Raw genomic sequence first — 17,901 nt, forward strand, 5'->3', positions numbered from 1 at the left:
GGCCCGGGCAGTGGGGACCTGCAGTGGCAGCGGGGGGCGCCGCGATTGCGCGGGCTCCGCCCCTGCCCCTGCAGGACGCCTCTGACTGAGGCGTCCGGTGTGGGCAGCGGGGACCCGCAGCTGCAGCGGCCCCACGATCGTGGGCTTCGCTTTAGGCCCAGGCAAGGGCCCCTTAGCTCCTGGGACTGCCAGCTTCGACCGTGCCCAGCTCCCATCGCTGACTCCACCCCTACTTCCTGCTATCACTGGCCAGGGCGGCAAAGGCGCCTGATTCTCCGATCATGGCTGGGGGGCAGGGCAAAGGCGGCCCCAGGGCCGCCTTTGCCCTGCCCCCCAGCTCTTAGCTCCCCCCTGGGTTTCCGATCACTGTCAGTGGCAGGGGACTTCTTCCTGCTTTCCCTTTCGCCTCCCTGCATTGTGCCTACATATGCAAATTAACCGCCATCTTGTTGGCAGTTAACTGCCAATCTTAGTTGGCAGTTAATTTGCATATAGCCCTGATTAGCCAATGAAAAGGGTAGCATCGTACACCAATTACCATTTTTCTCTTTTATTAGTGTAGACTAGAGGCCCGGTGCACGACATTTGCGCACTGAAGGGGTGTCCCTCAGCCTGGCCTGCGCCCTCTGGGACCCTGAGGGATCCTTAGCACTGCCACGTAGGTGGGAGAGACTCCCGCCACCACCTTTATGCTCACCTGCCACCAGCTGTGAGCCCAGCTCCTGTCTGAGTGGTGTTCCCCCTATGGCAGCTCACTGACCACCAGGGGGCAGCTCCTGCATTGAGCATCTGCCCCCTGTTGGTCAGTGTGCATCATGATGACTGGTCATTCTGTTGTTTGGACAATTTGCATATTAGGGTTTTATTATATAGGATTAGAGGCCCAGTGCACATAAATTTGTGCACTGGCGGGGGGGGGTGTCCCTTAGCCCCACTTGTGCCCTCTCACAGTCTGGGACCCCTCGGGAGATAACCACCTGCTGGCTTAGGCCCGCTCCCCGGGTGGCAGATGGCAGGCCCGATCCCTCAGTGCCTGCCCTGCCTCCCCGGGTCATGCACACAGCAGGGCCGATCGGGGGTTGGGGCGCCAACCCGGGTCGGGTCTCACATGGAACGCCCCGGGCAGGTCGCACACGGGATGCCTGGGCAGGCCAGCCGATCGCTGCTGCCCCACCCGGTTACCCCGGTCGGGTTGCACACAGGATGCCCGGGTGGGCCAGCGGATTGCTGCTGCACTGCCCGGCCGCCCTGGGTCGGGTCTCACACGGACACCTGCTGCTCCGGGTCGCAGATAGCAGGCCCGGATGGCGACAGGGCAGGCTGGATGGCGCTGTTCTGCCCCACCGCCCCAGGTCGCAAATAGCAAGCCCAGATGGTGGCAGAGCAGGCGGGATGGCACTGTCCCGCCCTGTCTGCAGTATGCAAATTCGCCACCATCTTTGTTGGCGGTTAATTTGCATATCACACTGATTAGCCAGTGGTAGGTGTAGCGAAGGTACAGTCAATTACTATGTTTGTCTATTATTAGATAGGATATGAATAATACCTTGACAAGTGCAATATTTAAGAAATATAAGACCCAGTGAAAACCCAAAGGATAAATTAATTATCTGAGGTCGAGGGCCTGAAAAATAGCCCTAAAACTAGGTATTTAAAGATGAATAAGAATTCACCAGAAAAGCCAGGAAGGAGCTTATAGGAAAGATGGAGTTTAGGATGTATAGGAGGAACAGTGAGATATAAAGTTGAAGAGAATGAAATTGAATTTAATATCGATAAATAAGCGATTCCTAAAACATTGTTCTCCTAAACATACTAGACAGTGTCCTAGATAAATGCTAGAAATACAGAGATTAGTAACAGATGGGCTTTGAAAATTATATTAAAATTTTTATAGCATTGACATGTGGAAATGTTATTTCCAAATGTATTTTTGCATTATTCCTTAATTGGTGTATATATATCTCTGTGGGCCAATTGAATTTCTTGATATTTTAAAAGTCTGAGGTTTTGCCAGAATTGGAAGAATTAGCTTAGGCTTAATTAGCAACAGTCTATCTAAATAATTAATCTTGATGATTCCTTTTTTTCTTAAATGTATGGCAGAACTTAAAAACAAAAATTCAAAGAGTATATTTAATGATAAATTTTATTTAATTCACTCATAGTTTTATTTTGTAAAAGTATTTTCCACTGGATCTTTCTAAGGATAAGTAGTTTATCCTTTTCCTTGTTCCCCAATGCAGTTTTTATGCATTTGATATACATAGATGCATATATGTAGCATGTATAAGCTATGTTAGTCTACCACCTCCAATTTAAGAACTGAAATATTAATATTACTGTAATACCTTTGTATTCCTATGCTCTCTCATTCTAGTGCTTCTCAGAGATAATCAGTATATTGGATTTTATTTTAAAAAATTAATAAAAATTTGATCATTTACCACTTTTTATGAAATGTTTGTGAAGATCCATAGATGAGAGTAGAGACCAGACATTTGGTAGCACTTCATGGAACTAATTAATGCCTTTGGGCAGGACATATTTAAATGGAGTGATATTGGCAGTTCCATTGCTGCTTTGACTTTATGTATTTTCCTAATATATATCTGTGGCTAAGGAAACATGAGTTTTCAAAATGTATGATTGAGTAAGTAAAAAGTATCTATAGGGTTAAATTAGATATCCTTACCATTATTTTAGACCCATTTTGAACAGTATCATTTATGTGATGATTCATTTGATCAAGAAATATTTGAGTGTCTGTAAAACATTCCAGGCACTAAGGATATATATAGTACTAAATAAAACAAGCAAAAATTCCTGCCCTCATGGAATTTACATTTTAGTTGAGGGAGAAAACCAATGAATAAAATACATATGGCAAATGACAATAAATGCTATGCAGAAAAATAAAGCAGAAAAGATAGATAGGAGAGATTGAGAGGGGAAGGATTATTTTAAGTAGGATGGCCATGGGAATCTCTCTAAGAATGTGACATTAAGTAAAGGCATGTAGGAGGTGATGGAGCAACATGCATAATTACCTAGGGGAAGAGAAAACAAGGGTAAGTGGCCCAGAGGTAGAAGCTTACATTGGGTATTTAAGAGAAAACAAAGCAGCCCATTTGGCTGAAGCCCATAATTTATATATTGCATTTGATTGGTGTGTTTTAGGACTTTTTCAAAATATAAAATTGTTCCTTTTCTTTATTTTTATTTTTTTAGCATGAGAGTAAATTTTAGATGACAACTTAGTTGTCTTGTAATGTATCCCACATTTTTACTTCTCTGACATTTTTCCTCATTGTATCATTTAACGTGGTTTCTATAACTCCTATATTTTATAATTGAAGGTTAGACCTAATGACTTAATTAGATAACAGTTACACGTTTTTTGCAAGAAAATTTCATGTGTGATGCTGTGTACTTCACAAAAGGTAACACATGTCAGGTTGTCCACTTATTAATGATGCTAAGACTCATCAGTTGTTTAAGGTGCTGATCATTGACTCTTTTTGTAAAAGTACTTTTCCCTTTTGCAATTATCAAATAAATTGTCACTGTGTAACTAACATTCTGCTTATACCAACTTGCCACTTAATGGTTTTAGCTTTCATTGATGATTTTTTTCTGAAATTTTGGATTTGAATGTACAAGCCAGTGTGGCCTGAAGTTTGGAAAAAGGGTATTATTCTGTACCAATCATATATGAATTAAAGTTGTCAGTTGGCCTCTGCTTATGGAACATACTGATAAGACATCCATAAATAAAAGAGTTGTGCCTCCTACAGGGAGTCGGGGCAGAGAGTTCTTTCTTGTTTTCTTTAGTGAATAAATCCACCCAGTAGACCAAACCAGAAACAGAAGTCATTTTTTTCCATTAATCACTTCCTTCAGTAGAAATATTTGACATTGTCCATTAGCTGGGTTAAAAATCATTTCTCTTGGATTTACTCTGAGTGTTTTATATCTTTAGACCAAATTGTTTGTGACCAAATTGAGTAGATTTTCTTTAATATTTGACTATCACATTCCTCCCACTTTGTCCATCACCATTACTATCTTAATTTAAACTCTATTTGCACCACTCCTCCTTTGTTTTGAATCTATTGCAGTGGTATGTCTCCTTGGTCCTTTTCCTTCACCTTTACCTTTGACTATTCTCCACATTGAAACAAAAAAAATTTTAAGGCTCACATCTCTTCATGATATTTTACTTGCTCAAAATCTTTCAGTGGTCACTCATTGCCTCCAGAGTAATGTTTGGCTTCCTTAGCCTCCTTTATATAAATAAGGATCCATAGGATCTGGCCCCATCTTCTTGATTACCACCATAGCATTTATTTTAGTATGCCAAACTTAAAGCAGCACTGTGGTTCCATTGTTATACCATTGTTTAAAGTTCTGTTACTGTTTTTAATTCAGTTATATTACATGACCATTTTCTCACTTAAAATAGAAGTTAATTGATTGGTGGGAGACACGGGGATAAGTTTCTCGAAGGACATAGACTTCCCGTTATAAGATAAATAAGGTTCTAGGGATCTAATGTACAGCATGGTGATTATAGTTAATAATACTGTATTACATACTTGAAAGTTGCTAAGAGAGTAAATCTTAAATGTTTTCACCAAAAATAGAAATGGGTAATGTGATGGAATGGAGACGTTACACGCTAATGCTATAGTGGTAATCATTTTGGATACATAACTACCGGTATATTCAGTCAACATGTACACCTTAAACTTACACAACATTACATATCAACTTTATCTCAATAAAGCTGGAAAAAATAAAGCAGAAGTTTTTAGAAAATTCTGGTTTTGCTCACCTTTGTACACAAGGACCTGGTATATTGCCTAGAACATATATGTTGCTCAGTAAATGTGTGAATAGATGGATGGGTGGGTAAATGGATAGGTTGATAAATAGTTTCTCCAAACAAGTGTTTGCTGATCACTGTTTTAAGCAAGATCTTTGGGTCTGTTGAAATCAGGTAGCCAAAAGCCAATGTTGCACCAAAAATAGGTGACATTTTTGACATCGTCCATTCGCTGGGTTAAAAATCAATTCTCTTGGATTTACCTTGAGAGAGTGTTTTATATCTTTAGATATCTATAGTTTGTGACCACATTGAGTTCCCAAATATTTGTGAGGACCATTCATTGCTATTTCTGTTTTCTATTAATCATTCTTGGCTACTATAAAATTCAAATGCTTTGGGATTAGATAATTAATGTTCTTCTCTCTGCTAGCTGCATAAGCTTTACTTTGCAGTGGATCTCTCATAAAATTGTTCACATCTCAGTCAGAGGTTGTAAATCTTTGAGTTTTTGTTGCTGGCTCTTGTCTCTGAAACTTGGCACCTTTTTCCTTCCTTCCTCCCCTCATCAGTGTTCACACAAAACTTCTAAAATAGACTTTTCCATTAGTAGCTTGTGTCTCTGTTTAGTATCAGAACCCCAGTGTTCCTTTCTTGGAAGAGCAGTCCTTCTGTCCTCCCAGGTTCCTTTAGTAAATCAAGTGAAGCTCCATGTTTAGTAGAGAATACATAGACTTTATATTCCCAGAACCAGAACTTTGTAGCTCTTGGATCTAGGACGAGTTCTTAAGATCTTATTTCTCTCATCTTTGTATATAATAACTAGAGGCCCGGTGCACAAAATTCGTGCACTCAGCAGATCCCTCAGCCCGGCCTGTGCCCTCTCGCAGTCTGGGGGCCTAAGTTGGCAGTCGGACATCCTTAGCACTGCCGCGGAGGCGGGAGGGGCTCCCGCCACCACAACTGCTCTCACCAGCAATGAGCCCGGCTTCTGGCTGAGCGGCACTCCCCCTGTGGGGTCACACTGTCCACCAGGGGTCAGCTCCTGCATTGAGTGTCTGGCCCCTGATGGTCTGTGCGTGTCATATAGACTCTCTGACATCCCCTGAGGGGTTCCAGATTCTGAGAGGGCGCAGGCCTGGCTGAGGGACCCCACCGGTGCATGATATGTGCCGTGGAGGGACACAGGAGGTTGGCCAGCTGGGGACGGACCGCAGGAGTGCTCCAGAGCGTGTCCGGCCCGTCTCGCTCAGTCCTGATCGGCCGGACCCCAACAGCAATCTAACCTACCGGTCAGAGTATTTGCCCCCTGGTGGTCAATGCACATCTTAGCGAGCAGTTAAGTGGCCTTAGCATATCATTAGCATATTGCACTTTGATTGGTTGAATGGACAATCAGACACTTAGCATATTAGGCTTTTATTATAGACTAGAGGCCTGGTGCACAAAAATTTGTGCACTCGGGGGGGGGGGGGGGGAGGTGTCCCTCAGCCCGGCCTGTGCCCTCTCGCAGTCTGGGACCCCTCGGGGATAATGACCTGCTGGCTTAGGCCTGCTCCCGGGTGGCAGAGGGCAGGCCCAATCCCTAGGTGCAACCCCTGGTCGGGCTCAGAGCAGGGCCGATTGGGGAGTTGAGGCGCCACCCCCTGTCATGCACAGAGCAGGGTAGATCAGGAGGTTGGGATGCCACCCCTAGTCACGCTCAGGGTAGGGCTGATTGGGGGGTTGGAGCACCGCCCCCTGTCACACTCAAGGCTGGGTCGATAGGGAGATTGCGGCACCACCCCCTGTCACCCACAGAGCAGAGCCAATTGGGGTTGGGGCGCTGCCCCCTGTCACTCACAGAGCAGGGCCCCTCGGGGGTTGGGGCTCCGTACCCTGTCCCGCACAGAGCAGGGCCGATCAGGGGGTTGGGGAGCTCCCCCCTGTCACGCACAGAGCAGGACCGATCAGGGGGTTGAGGAGCTACCCCCTGTCACCCACAGAGTAGGGCCAATAGGGGAGTTGGGGCACCGTCCCCTGTCACACTCAGGGCAGGGCCGATGGGGAGGTTATGGCTCTACCCCGTCACACACACAGCCGCCCTCTATCACCCACAGAGCAGGGCTGATCAGGGGGTTGGGGCGCCGCCACTGTCACACTCAGGGCAGGGCTGATGGGGAGGTTATGGCTCTACCCCGTCACACACAAAGCAGGGCCTGTGGGGGTGAGTGGTGTTGGGGTGCTGCCCCCTGTCACACACAGAGCAGGGCCAGTCAGGGGGTTGGGGCGCCGCACCCTGTCACACACAGAGCTGCAGGGTGATCAGGGGCTTGGGGAGCTCCCCCTTATCAGGCACAGAGCAGGGCTGATCAGGGGGTTGGGGCGCCTTCCCCATCACGAACAGAGAAGGGCGGATAGGGAGGTTGTGGCCTTGCCCCCTGTCACACACAGAGCCGCAGGGCAATCAGGGGGTTTGGGCGCTGCCCCCTGTCACGCTGATCCCGGTGCCGGGAGGCCTCACTGCTCCGCTGATTCCGGTGCTGGGAGGCATATTACCCTTTTACTATATAGGATAGAGGCCTGGTGCACGGGTGGGGGCCGGATGGCTTGCCCTGAAGGGTGTCCTGGATCAGGGTGGGGGTGCCTGGCCAGCCTTGGTGAGGGGATGATGGCTGTTTGCAGCTGGTCACACACCCTTCAGGGTGGGGGTCCCCACTGGGGTGCCTGGCCAGTCTGGGTGAGGGGCTGAGGGCTGTTTTCAGCCTGGCGGGTGACTGAAGCTCCCAGCCTGTCCTTTTTTTCTTTTTCTTTTTTATTCTGGGCCAGCTTTAGTGCTGAGGCTTGGCTTCAGCTCGAGGCCTTGGCTGCTGAAAGCAGGTATCTGGTTTGTTTGGGTTCTATAATTGTAACACTGTTGCGGTCCTGCTCACTCCAGCTCTGAGATCCTGGCTGGCTGAAAGCGGGGATCTGCGTTTGTTCTATAATTGAAACAATGTTGTGGTCCTGCTGGCTGAAGCCTGGCTGGCTGAAAGCAGGTTTCTGGGGTTTTGTTTAGCTTCTATATTTGTAACAATGTTTCTTAAACTGCAAGCTCAGAGGCCGGCAAGGCAGGCGGGTAATGTTGGAGTCCTCCGTCACTGAAGCAAGCAAGTCTCCTGTTCGCTTCAAGCTGCCTGGCTCCCGGCCGCCATCTTGGTTGGCAGTTAATTTGCATATCGCCCTGATTAGCCAATGGGAAGGGTAGCGGAGGTATGGCTAATTACCATGTTTCTCTATTATTAGATAGGATAGCCATCACAGTATATTGATAATACAAGATTATATATGTGAAAACTATATTGTTCTTTGCTACATAGAGATTTCTCCCCTTGTATTTGCCTAAAGATACTTGGGGGAGTTGGTTTCTTACTAGACCTATTTGGTTTGTTCTGTATTATTTTTCTTACAGATTTCTACCTGATGTTTTTCCTACTGTAAGCTTTTTCTACATTTCTATGCCTGTTTCTTATTTTATATGGATTACTTTTTCACTAGTTTATTAAAAAAATTTCTTGTGCAAAGTGTCATAACAAGACTGCCCTCAAAGAACTTAAATATTAGTTGTAGATAAGGCATTTAGGCTACTTGATTATCTTTTTATTTTATCCTCACCTGAGGATTTTTTTTTTTTTTTAATTATAGAAAGGGAGGAAGGGCGGGAATAGAGGGGGGAGAGAGAAACATCTATCAGTTCCCTCTGCTATGTGCCCTGACTGGGGATTGGACCCACAACCTAGGTTTGTGCTCAAACCCAGAATTGAACCTGTAATTTTTTGGTGTATAGGACAACACTCCAACCAACTGAGTCACTGGGCCATGGCCTTGATTGTCTTTATTTTATTATTATTGTGTTTTCTTAGCTCTCCTAAAAAGACATTACTGTTTTGTGAAGAATGCTAGTATTCAATACCTATTACTTGTCATTAACTAGACAATTCTTTTTACATGGCGTGTATAAGTGTGTAACAAGGATAAATTAATAGCTAGTATTAGAATAAAGCAAGAAACTGTCTTGAAGTGGATATGGGAGACTCCTTTCTTTTTCCAAAATTTTTTTCCTCTTAATCACAGTATTTGCATGTGATACAAAAATTAAAAAGGTATGCATTATCAGTCTAGTTAGGAATTGAGCTGAGCATGTGTTCATTATCCTTAGTGTACTACACAGCTTAGATTTCTCTAGTGCTTGGTACTGTTGTGCTTAGGATACCAGAACGTTTTTTGTTTTGTTTGTTTTCAGTGTTTATGGTACACCCTCAGCTTTCAGCTCTCTTTGCACTCCTGTGCCACAGAGCAGTTTTGCCCCTCCTAGTGGTAAGACTTGTATTAAAATGAGGGCATGTGGATTATCTGTCCTAACCTTGCTTAAATTGTAAGCATGCCGTGTGTGCTTAGAGCAGCCGTGGGCAAACGATGGCCCGCGGGCCAGATCCGGCCGTTTGAAATGAATAAAACTAAAAAAAAAAAAAAAAAAAAAGACCGTACCCTTTTATGTAATGATGTTTACTTTGAATTTATATTAGTTCACACAAACACTCCATCCATGCTTTTGTTCCGGCCCTCCGGTCCAGTTTAAGAACCCATTGTGGCCCTCGAGTCAAAAACTTTGCCCACCCCTGGCTTAGAGCCACTGGGAGATTTTCTCAGCTTTCATATCCATGTTTCTGTTCTCCTAGTGCTAGCAGACCCCTTTAGTATTGGTATAGGGTTTTTTCTTTTCTACCCCAGGTAATGGATTTTTTTTCTTTACCCTTCTCCGAGCTACAGGTATTCTTTGCCTGTGCTGTGGTGTAGTGACTTGGTTTGCTGACCTCCCATTAGATTTGTAGGAGATAAAGATATAGAGAAGTGACCTGGGCTTCTTACTCTTCCCCCAGTAGTTAAGGGTCATTTCCTGCAGGCCTGAACAACAAGAGAAATACTCTCTGTAATACAAAAATTACTTTTATTTGGATGAATTTGTTGGTCTTTTAGAATTTCTGGCTTTTGTATTATATTTAGAAAAATACTTCCCTACTCTAAGACTATTCTCCCATGTTTTCTGCTATTTCTTTTTTGGTTGAATATTTTCAAGTGTTTTGGTTCATTAGGGATTTATTTTGGTGTAAGGTGCAATGCATATCTTGTTTTTTCTTTTTATATATATATTTTTATTGATTTCCAAGAGGGAGAGGGAGAGAGAGAGAGAGAGAGAGAGAGAAACATCAATGATGAGAAAGAATCATTAATTAGCTGCCTCCTGCATGCCCCTACTGAGATTGAGCCTGCAATCTGGGCATGTGCCCTGGACCGGAATCGAACCCAGGACCCTTCGGTCCACAGGCTGATCCTTTAACCACTGAGCAAAACCAGCTAGGGCTATCTTGTTTTTTATAATGAACAGCTAATTATACCAAAATCATTTACTGAATAATTCATCTTTCCCCACTGTTCATAATTTTACCATAATAGGAAGCTGCATTTGTCTGTGAGTAACAGATAGTCTGGTCAACAGTGACTTTAGATTCACAGGAGTTTGTCCCATGCAAAATAAATGTATGAGTAGACAGTACATGGTTGGTTCCACCTCAGTAGGGCAAACACCTAGACTTTTTCCATCTTTCTTTACCATTCTTTATCTTTTTCTTTTTTTAAAAAAAAAATTCAACCGAGGATATGTTTTTATTGTTTTTTAGAGAGAGAGAAAAACATCCATGTGAAAGAGAAACATCAATTAGCTGTCTCGGGAACATGCTGGTGATAGAACCGGCAACCTTTTGGTGCAGGGGATAATGCTCTAACCAACTGAGCCACACCAGCCAGGGCTAAAATGTTTATACTTTAACATTTTCAGTTAATAATTCTATTAACGTAATTGAAACATGCTGCATAGCATAGGTATCATGAATACTTTGATCTGAATTCAATGGCAAATATCTTTTTTATCTGAACTTCTATAATAATTTTTATTTTCTGCTTCAAATTATCTCAGCTAAGTCCCAAATGCAACAAAATGGAACTATTATTTTAGATGAATGGCTTAAAACAATTAATTAAATACTGGGTCTAAGTAATAATTTTGAGTACATTAAGAATTAGTTGTAGATGATAAAAAAAAACAAAAAAGATAAAGCTGTCTAAATACCTGTGTACTTAGAAAAATACTTCTCCACTTTCTGTCTACATTTACTTTGAGAAAATAGTCCCTTTACAGGTAGGAGGAAAATATAAACGTTCAAATTGATATTATATGTCATATTTAATATGTTATTTTTATCCCTTTTAGGACAGTGGTGATTATCCCCTTACCATGCCTGGACCTCAGTGGAAAAAATTTCGTTCAAACTTTTGTGAATTTATTGGCGTCCTGATTCGACAGTGTCAGTATAGCATAATTTATGATGAATATATGATGGACACAGTAATCTCCCTTTTGACTGGTTTGTCAGACTCCCAGGTCAGAGCTTTTAGGCATACAAGCACCCTTGCTGGTGAGTAACCAACATTTTATTTCCTTTTCATTTAGTTTTATTAAATATGTTCTATTCTAATTAAACATTTAAGTTAAATATTAATTTAAATTTATTACTGTGCTCCTGAAAAATATCATTTCTCTCCCTTTCAAATTCATCTGAATGGTTTGTGTTAATCTGTGCAGGTGAAATATATGCCTATTTTGATAACTAACATTTAATAGCCTTGAGAATGAAAATTTCTGGCAAATGTCAACAAATATCTCTCTGAATTTATTTTTCTTTATTCTTATTTTATAATTAAAGAAATTTTAGGACTCTAATAGGCCATATTCTTTGATAACCCCAAATAATAATAGTTGCAATTTCAAATTCATAGTATTTTTTTATTTACATTGTTTTATTGCTCTTTGTTACTGTCCATAAATGTGTACATATTTATTTGTTTATATATTGAAAACAATTCCACCTGTTATAATAAGGTAATTGCTACCTAGCTGGCTTTCTTCCTATTTCTAGTACTATACTATCCTAAGCATATCTGAATTTAATGTTTCTCAAAACAGTTCATTTATGTAGACTGTAGATAATCTGAATAACTGATAGTTTATAGTTTTCACTTTTACTTTCATCTTAGAATTATCTAGATAATTAAAGCATTGATTTGCAAATTTTAGCATGCAGTAGAATCATCCTACAGGGTTTATTGAAACAGATTGCATGACCTTACCCCCAGAGTTTAACAGGTTTCTAGGTCATGCTGATATCTTGGTGACTACATACTGCAAAACCCTGATTTAATATTTTGACTTTTTTTTTTCTTTAACTGTTATGAGTTACCCATACTTTCCCTCCCCCCTTACTCAGTGTAGTTTAGTTAATCTATTCTATTTGTGTCTATTATTTTTAGTTACAGTTCTATAGGAAACAACATGAAACATAGTTGGTATTGGTGTGTTTTTTAAGTGTGTCCTTTTGCACATTATTTGGAAAATACCTTATACCCAATTTTATCTTCTTTAAAAAGGTAAAATAAAACCAATTTATTGTTGAAAATTTTCTGTACAGAACATACATCAGACAGTTTATTCTGTGTCTTAAGAGTATCTTCTTCCTTATTATTAGGAAGAAAATGAGATATTGTACCAGTTATATCTTTTTTTAAAGTTACAATATATATTATTTATTACTAGGCGCCCGGTGCACGAAATTCGTGCACTGGGTGTGGGGCGGGGGGGAGTGTCCCTCAGCCCAGCCTGCCCGCTCTCACATACTGGGAGCCCTCAGGTGTTGACCCTCATCACCCTCCAATCACAGGATCGGCCCCTTGCCCAGGCCTGACGCCTCTGGCCTAGGTGTCCGGCCCAGGCAGCGGGGACCCGCAGCTGCAGCGGCCCGCGATCGTGGGCTTCGCTTTAGGCCCAAGCCAGGGGCCCCTAGCTCCTGGGACTGCCAGCTTCGACCGTGCCCAGCTCCCATCGCTGACTCCACCCCTGCTTCCTGCTATCACTGGCCAGGGCGGCAAAGGCGCCTGATTCTCCCATCATGGCTTGGGGGCAGGGCAAAGGCGGCCCCAGGGCTGCCTTTGCCCTGCCCCCCAGCTCTTAGCTCCCCCCTAGGTTTCCGATCACTGTCAGTGGCAGGGGGCTTCTTCCTGCTTTCCCTTTTGCCTCCCTGCATTGTGCCTACATATGCAAATTAACCACCATCTTGTTGGCAGTTAACTGCCAATCTTAGTTGGCAGTTAACTGCCAATCTTAGTTGGCAGTTAATTTGCATATAGCCCTGATTAGCCAATGAAAAGGGTATCGTCGTACGCCAATTACCATTTTTCTCTTTTATTAGTGTAGATTAAGAAATGATGCATTCTTAATAATATGCATTCTTTTCTAATTTCATGACTTCTAGTATTTTCTGCATTTGGTATTTTCTTTTCTTATTTTCTTTATATTTTCTATTTACTTTTCCTCTTACTTTCTTCTATCTATGTATAGAATGTCTATTTAGCTGGTTGTCAGATAGATAGCAAATTCAGTGATTGGAAATAAGCAAACTTAAACATAAAATAGAAATTGATTCTGAATAGCCAGAGTTGCTGTTATAAAAAATTATCTGGTTTCCCAAAGCCAAGAGAAAAGGAGAAGCAAACATGAGATGCTGTCTTTCTGATACAATTGTGAAATGATAATTCATAACAAAAAAAGGACAAAAAATGATTTACAGATATCAAAATAGAGATCAGTCTGGGGCTTCTGTAGGGGCAAGCTATCTCTCTTTAATCAGAAAGCCGCGTGCATTTTGTATAAAAGATTAAATATATGCCACATACTCTATTTAAGACAACAAGAGAAAGAATAATATATTGTAGAAATATGCAGAATATTTTTACTTTTAAAATGTTTGAATTTCCTGTAAAATTCATTTGCATTTGTTCTTCACTGCCATGTCAATGAAGTATTACTTTATCACCTACTTCATGATGGTCCATTTCAGTTCTCCTTTACATTGGCATGTTTTTGGTGACCTTTATTATTGTATTGTTTTTTCCTATATTCCTTTGGTTATGTACATATCCTAATTTTACATATACTTAAATATATTTTAATTATGGCTTTCCTCCTGTTCCCTATGAGTTGAGTAGCTCCCTCCTCCTTCCAGTCCTCCTTCTGTCTTTCTCTTTGCACAATTTACCTGTGATCATGATACTAGTAGCTTTTTAAAAAACTGCTTGATGAACGCTCTATTTTGTCTTACCTAAGTGCTATTTTTATATGATTATCTAGCTTATTTGAATTTGAAATTACTTTTCTAAATCAGATATCAAGAAAAACATCATTATATTTATACTGCTTTTTCGAAAGCTAAAACTATTTTTCAAGTCATTCTCAAATTTACTTCAAAATAATACTGTAATTTCCATGTGTCTGTGTTAATGATTATACATCCCAAGACTCCGTTTTATAAAATGTGAGACATATCAGTCATCCTAACCTCCAACAGAGCACAGAGATCTTCTTGCTGAGAAGTTAATTCCAGGGTGGGTAATAATTATCTATCTTTTCAAGGATTTCTGTTCTCATCTTTGCCCTCTTCTTTGTTTTTTGTTTATTATTTTTTTTATGGTATGTGTGTGCAAGGGGGTAGATTAAAAGATAATCATTTTTATTCACTTTGCAGGACGAGTCTTGGGGACTAGATAAAATGGGCAGGAACATTTAACCCTCTGCTTCAAAGACTATGTGCATGGACAGTTACAAGGCAGTTATGGCCAGATATGATTATCGGCTTTGGAATAAAATGCTCCTTGACATTGCTTATATCTTAGCTGAGAAGAGAGACAATCAGGTTAGTTGTTTTGTAGGATACAGATGTGATGAGTTCCAGGCTTCATAGGTCATCACAGTGGTCTTATCAGTAATACTTTTAATCTGTTTCCAAATATACCGTTTTCTGATTATCAATTAAATAATGTGTCCCAATTGTCACTGTTATGCATTGCATTTAATTGTACTTTTACCACATTTTCATTAAAATTTTTCATCCTGTAGTACTTTAGGTCTATTCCACAATTATAAGTAGTATATTTTTTTTTATTGTAGGTAAACAGTGCTTTCTCCCTTTTTTTTTTTTAATTCTTTTTACCATTACATTGAAACAGACTATTAGCAATTAAATTTCATAGCATATTTTTGTTATATTTTTCTGTTCTTTCGATTGGAATTTTAAAACGTACTTTACTTATTTGACCCATTTTAATAAAGAAGCTTCACCTTGCAGTACGGTTTTCATTAACTATTAATCTTCAGAATTAAATGTCCTTATTTCTGTTCTAAATAGTTATCTCAGTTGGACATATTAGAACATAGTTTGTGGGTTTAATTTATATAAGTAGTATTGTTATTGTTATTTTGGCAAATTTAAAATCAGAGACTGGGCACATTTTTTTTTTTTTCACCCAATTAGGTGAAACTTACCTGAGAAAAAATTTTTTCCCAAGATCAAGAATGGATAAGATTTTTTTGTGTGTTGCCACTTTGTTATTTGGTATTATGAAGAAAATTCTACTCAAAGAATCTATTTTTCCTATTTATAATTATATTATTCTTCGGTGTTTGCTTTTAAAATGTATACCAATACTTTACAAGTTGTTTACCTCAAATTTTTGTTAGATGGCAGTTTGCAAGATGAATAATGTTGCTTTAATTGTTTTATTTTTTGCTATTTTACCACCTACATAATTTTCTGTGATGTTACAAATAAATTAAAATTGACTACCTCTCACTTCTTAATTGAAAATGCTAATTTGAAAAGGGGATTAAGAATACAAAACTGATATTAATAATGGCATAGTGCCCACTGGTGTGGCTCAGTGATTGGGCGTCAAGCAATGAATCAAGGCCACCTATTTTATTCCCAGTCACATGCCTGGGTTGCAGGCTCAGTCCCCATTAGGGGCTATGCAGGAGGCAGCCAATCGATGTTTCTTTCTCATTGATATTCCTATCTCTATCCCTCTCCCTTCTTCTCTCTCTAAAAATCAGTACAAACATATTTTTAAAAATAATGGCATGGTGATTGAGTCTGTTCTGTTTTTCTAAAGTGAATTTTGGAAAAAAACTAGAAAATGTGATTAAGATTGTCAGTGAGAGTCAAGTGACCTTAGTATGCCATGCCAGGAGGCCAATCTTTACCTGTAGATAACAGTAGGTCACTCCCACTCTTGGGAAAGTAAACATTTCTATATACCTAATTATTAAACAGTACTATGTTGACATTTAATTATTTATTATTTATTAACATTCTTTACCAAGTCAACGTCCTTGGACTTCTGAGAAAAAATATGATGTATGAAATTGCTCTCTTCTCTATTCATAGACTGAAAATCATCCGGCCTTAGTAAATTCCTTTGGTTTTCAGTTCCTTAAACCATGTAATACAGTGGTTCATAGAATGGGTTCTGGGCCAGACTGTTTGGATCCATAACCCTTTATGCCTATTATTGGTTGAGTTACTTGAACAAGTCCTTAACTTATCTGGTGGCCTCATTTTCATTATATGCTAAGTGGAGAAGATAATGATAGCTACCTCATTAAAAGAAATTAGGCGTGTTTGGATCAGTGCCTGACATTTAGTAAGCTACTGATACTATTCAGTAAAGACATACAGAGCTAATCTTGTTTGCAGTGCTTCATTCATTCATTCATTCATTCATTCATGTTTTTACTCAAAATGTATTAAAAATCTACTCTATTTTCGAAATAAAAGACATTACAAGTGGGAAATTAAAAATAAACAAGTAAGTAAATAAATTAGTTCTATAAAAACTGCTATTAAGAAAACTAACAGCATGAATTTTCATTTTACTTAGTTGTTGGCTCTCAGGTTCCAAATTATATTTATTAAAACAGTAAGATGCCGAAACCGGTTTGGCTCAGTGGATAGAGCGTCGGCCTGCGGACTGAAGGGCCCCGGGTTCGATTCCGGTCAAGGGCATGTACCTGGGTTGCGGGCACATCCCCAGTGGGAGATGTGCAGGAGGCAGCTGATCGATGTTTCTCTCTCATCGATGTTTCTAGCTCTCTATCTCTCTCCCTTCCTCTCTGTAAAATATCAATAAAATATATTAAAACAAAACAAAACAAAAAAGAGTGGTAAAAAAAAAACAACAAAAAAAACAGTAAGATATTTATAACTCTTAACCAGACATAATATTTCTGGTTATCTAGAATATATGGTTATCCCTGAAAAATGTAGCTCATTCTGGCATCATCAAAGAACAGACTATAAAGTATAGATAATCTAATCTCTCCTTGTCTTTATATTTTATGTTTCTTATATATTTTTTTAGCCTAGAATTTATTTTTTATACTAGAGCCCCAGTGCACAGATTCGTGCACCAGTGGGGTCCCTCGGCCTGCCCTGCAGGGATTGGGCTGAAACCAGCTCTCTGACATCCCCCAAAGGGTCCCGGATTGCAAAAGGGCACAAGCCAGGCCAAGGGACCCCACCGGTGCACAATCAGGGCCAGGGAGGGACCGCGGGAGGGCTCCAGGGCATGTCTAGCCTGTCTCAACCAGTCCCAATTGGCCGGACCCCAGCAGCAAGCTAACCTACCAGTTGGAGCGTCTGCCCCCTGGTGGTCAGTGCACATCATAGCAACTGGTCAAACAGTCAGAGGGACAATTAGTATATTAGGCTTTTATATGTAGAGATGAATCTCAAGAAATATTTACATTGTAATTATCATTGTAAACAGTCTTCACATTAGAGCACTGTATTGATTTTTAACTATATATTAATTTCATTTCTAGATACCACCACAAAATATATTTTTCTAGAGTCTTACCTTCTCATTACTTTGTCTTTACACTATTACTTTTTTTTAAAATCACCTTTGTTTTTCTCACTCCTCCGGTATATGTAACACTTTTTTCAGTTTACTAGAGTTTTTGTATATAATAGCCTTTTGATGTTCTTATGGGACTAATGCCAATAATTGACCAAATTTGCAAATGTCCCTACATCATATAACTGTACCCATAAAATACATTAAACTTTAAGAATGCAATTACTCTTTCAAATCTGTAAGTATGGGTATCT

The 17,901-nt window shown here is 40.4% G+C and overlaps 1 protein-coding gene across 7 annotated transcripts in view; it reads left to right on the forward strand.

Moving 5' to 3' along the window:
* Window positions 1-17,901, forward strand: part of STAG1 (STAG1 cohesin complex component) — a 350,463-nt gene that overhangs the window by 188,881 nt on the left and 143,681 nt on the right. For all 7 annotated transcript variants that reach the window (XM_059663860.1, XM_059663856.1, XM_059663857.1 and 4 more), the window contains one exon: window positions 11,115-11,319. In XM_059663860.1, the coding sequence (XP_059519843.1) occupies window positions 11,115-11,319 (205 nt within the window). The remainder of the gene's footprint in view (window positions 1-11,114; window positions 11,320-17,901) is intronic.

The sequence above is a fragment of the Myotis daubentonii genome, chromosome 14 (genome assembly GCF_963259705.1).
Source record: "Myotis daubentonii chromosome 14, mMyoDau2.1, whole genome shotgun sequence".
NCBI classification, from domain to species: domain Eukaryota; kingdom Metazoa; phylum Chordata; class Mammalia; order Chiroptera; family Vespertilionidae; genus Myotis; species Myotis daubentonii.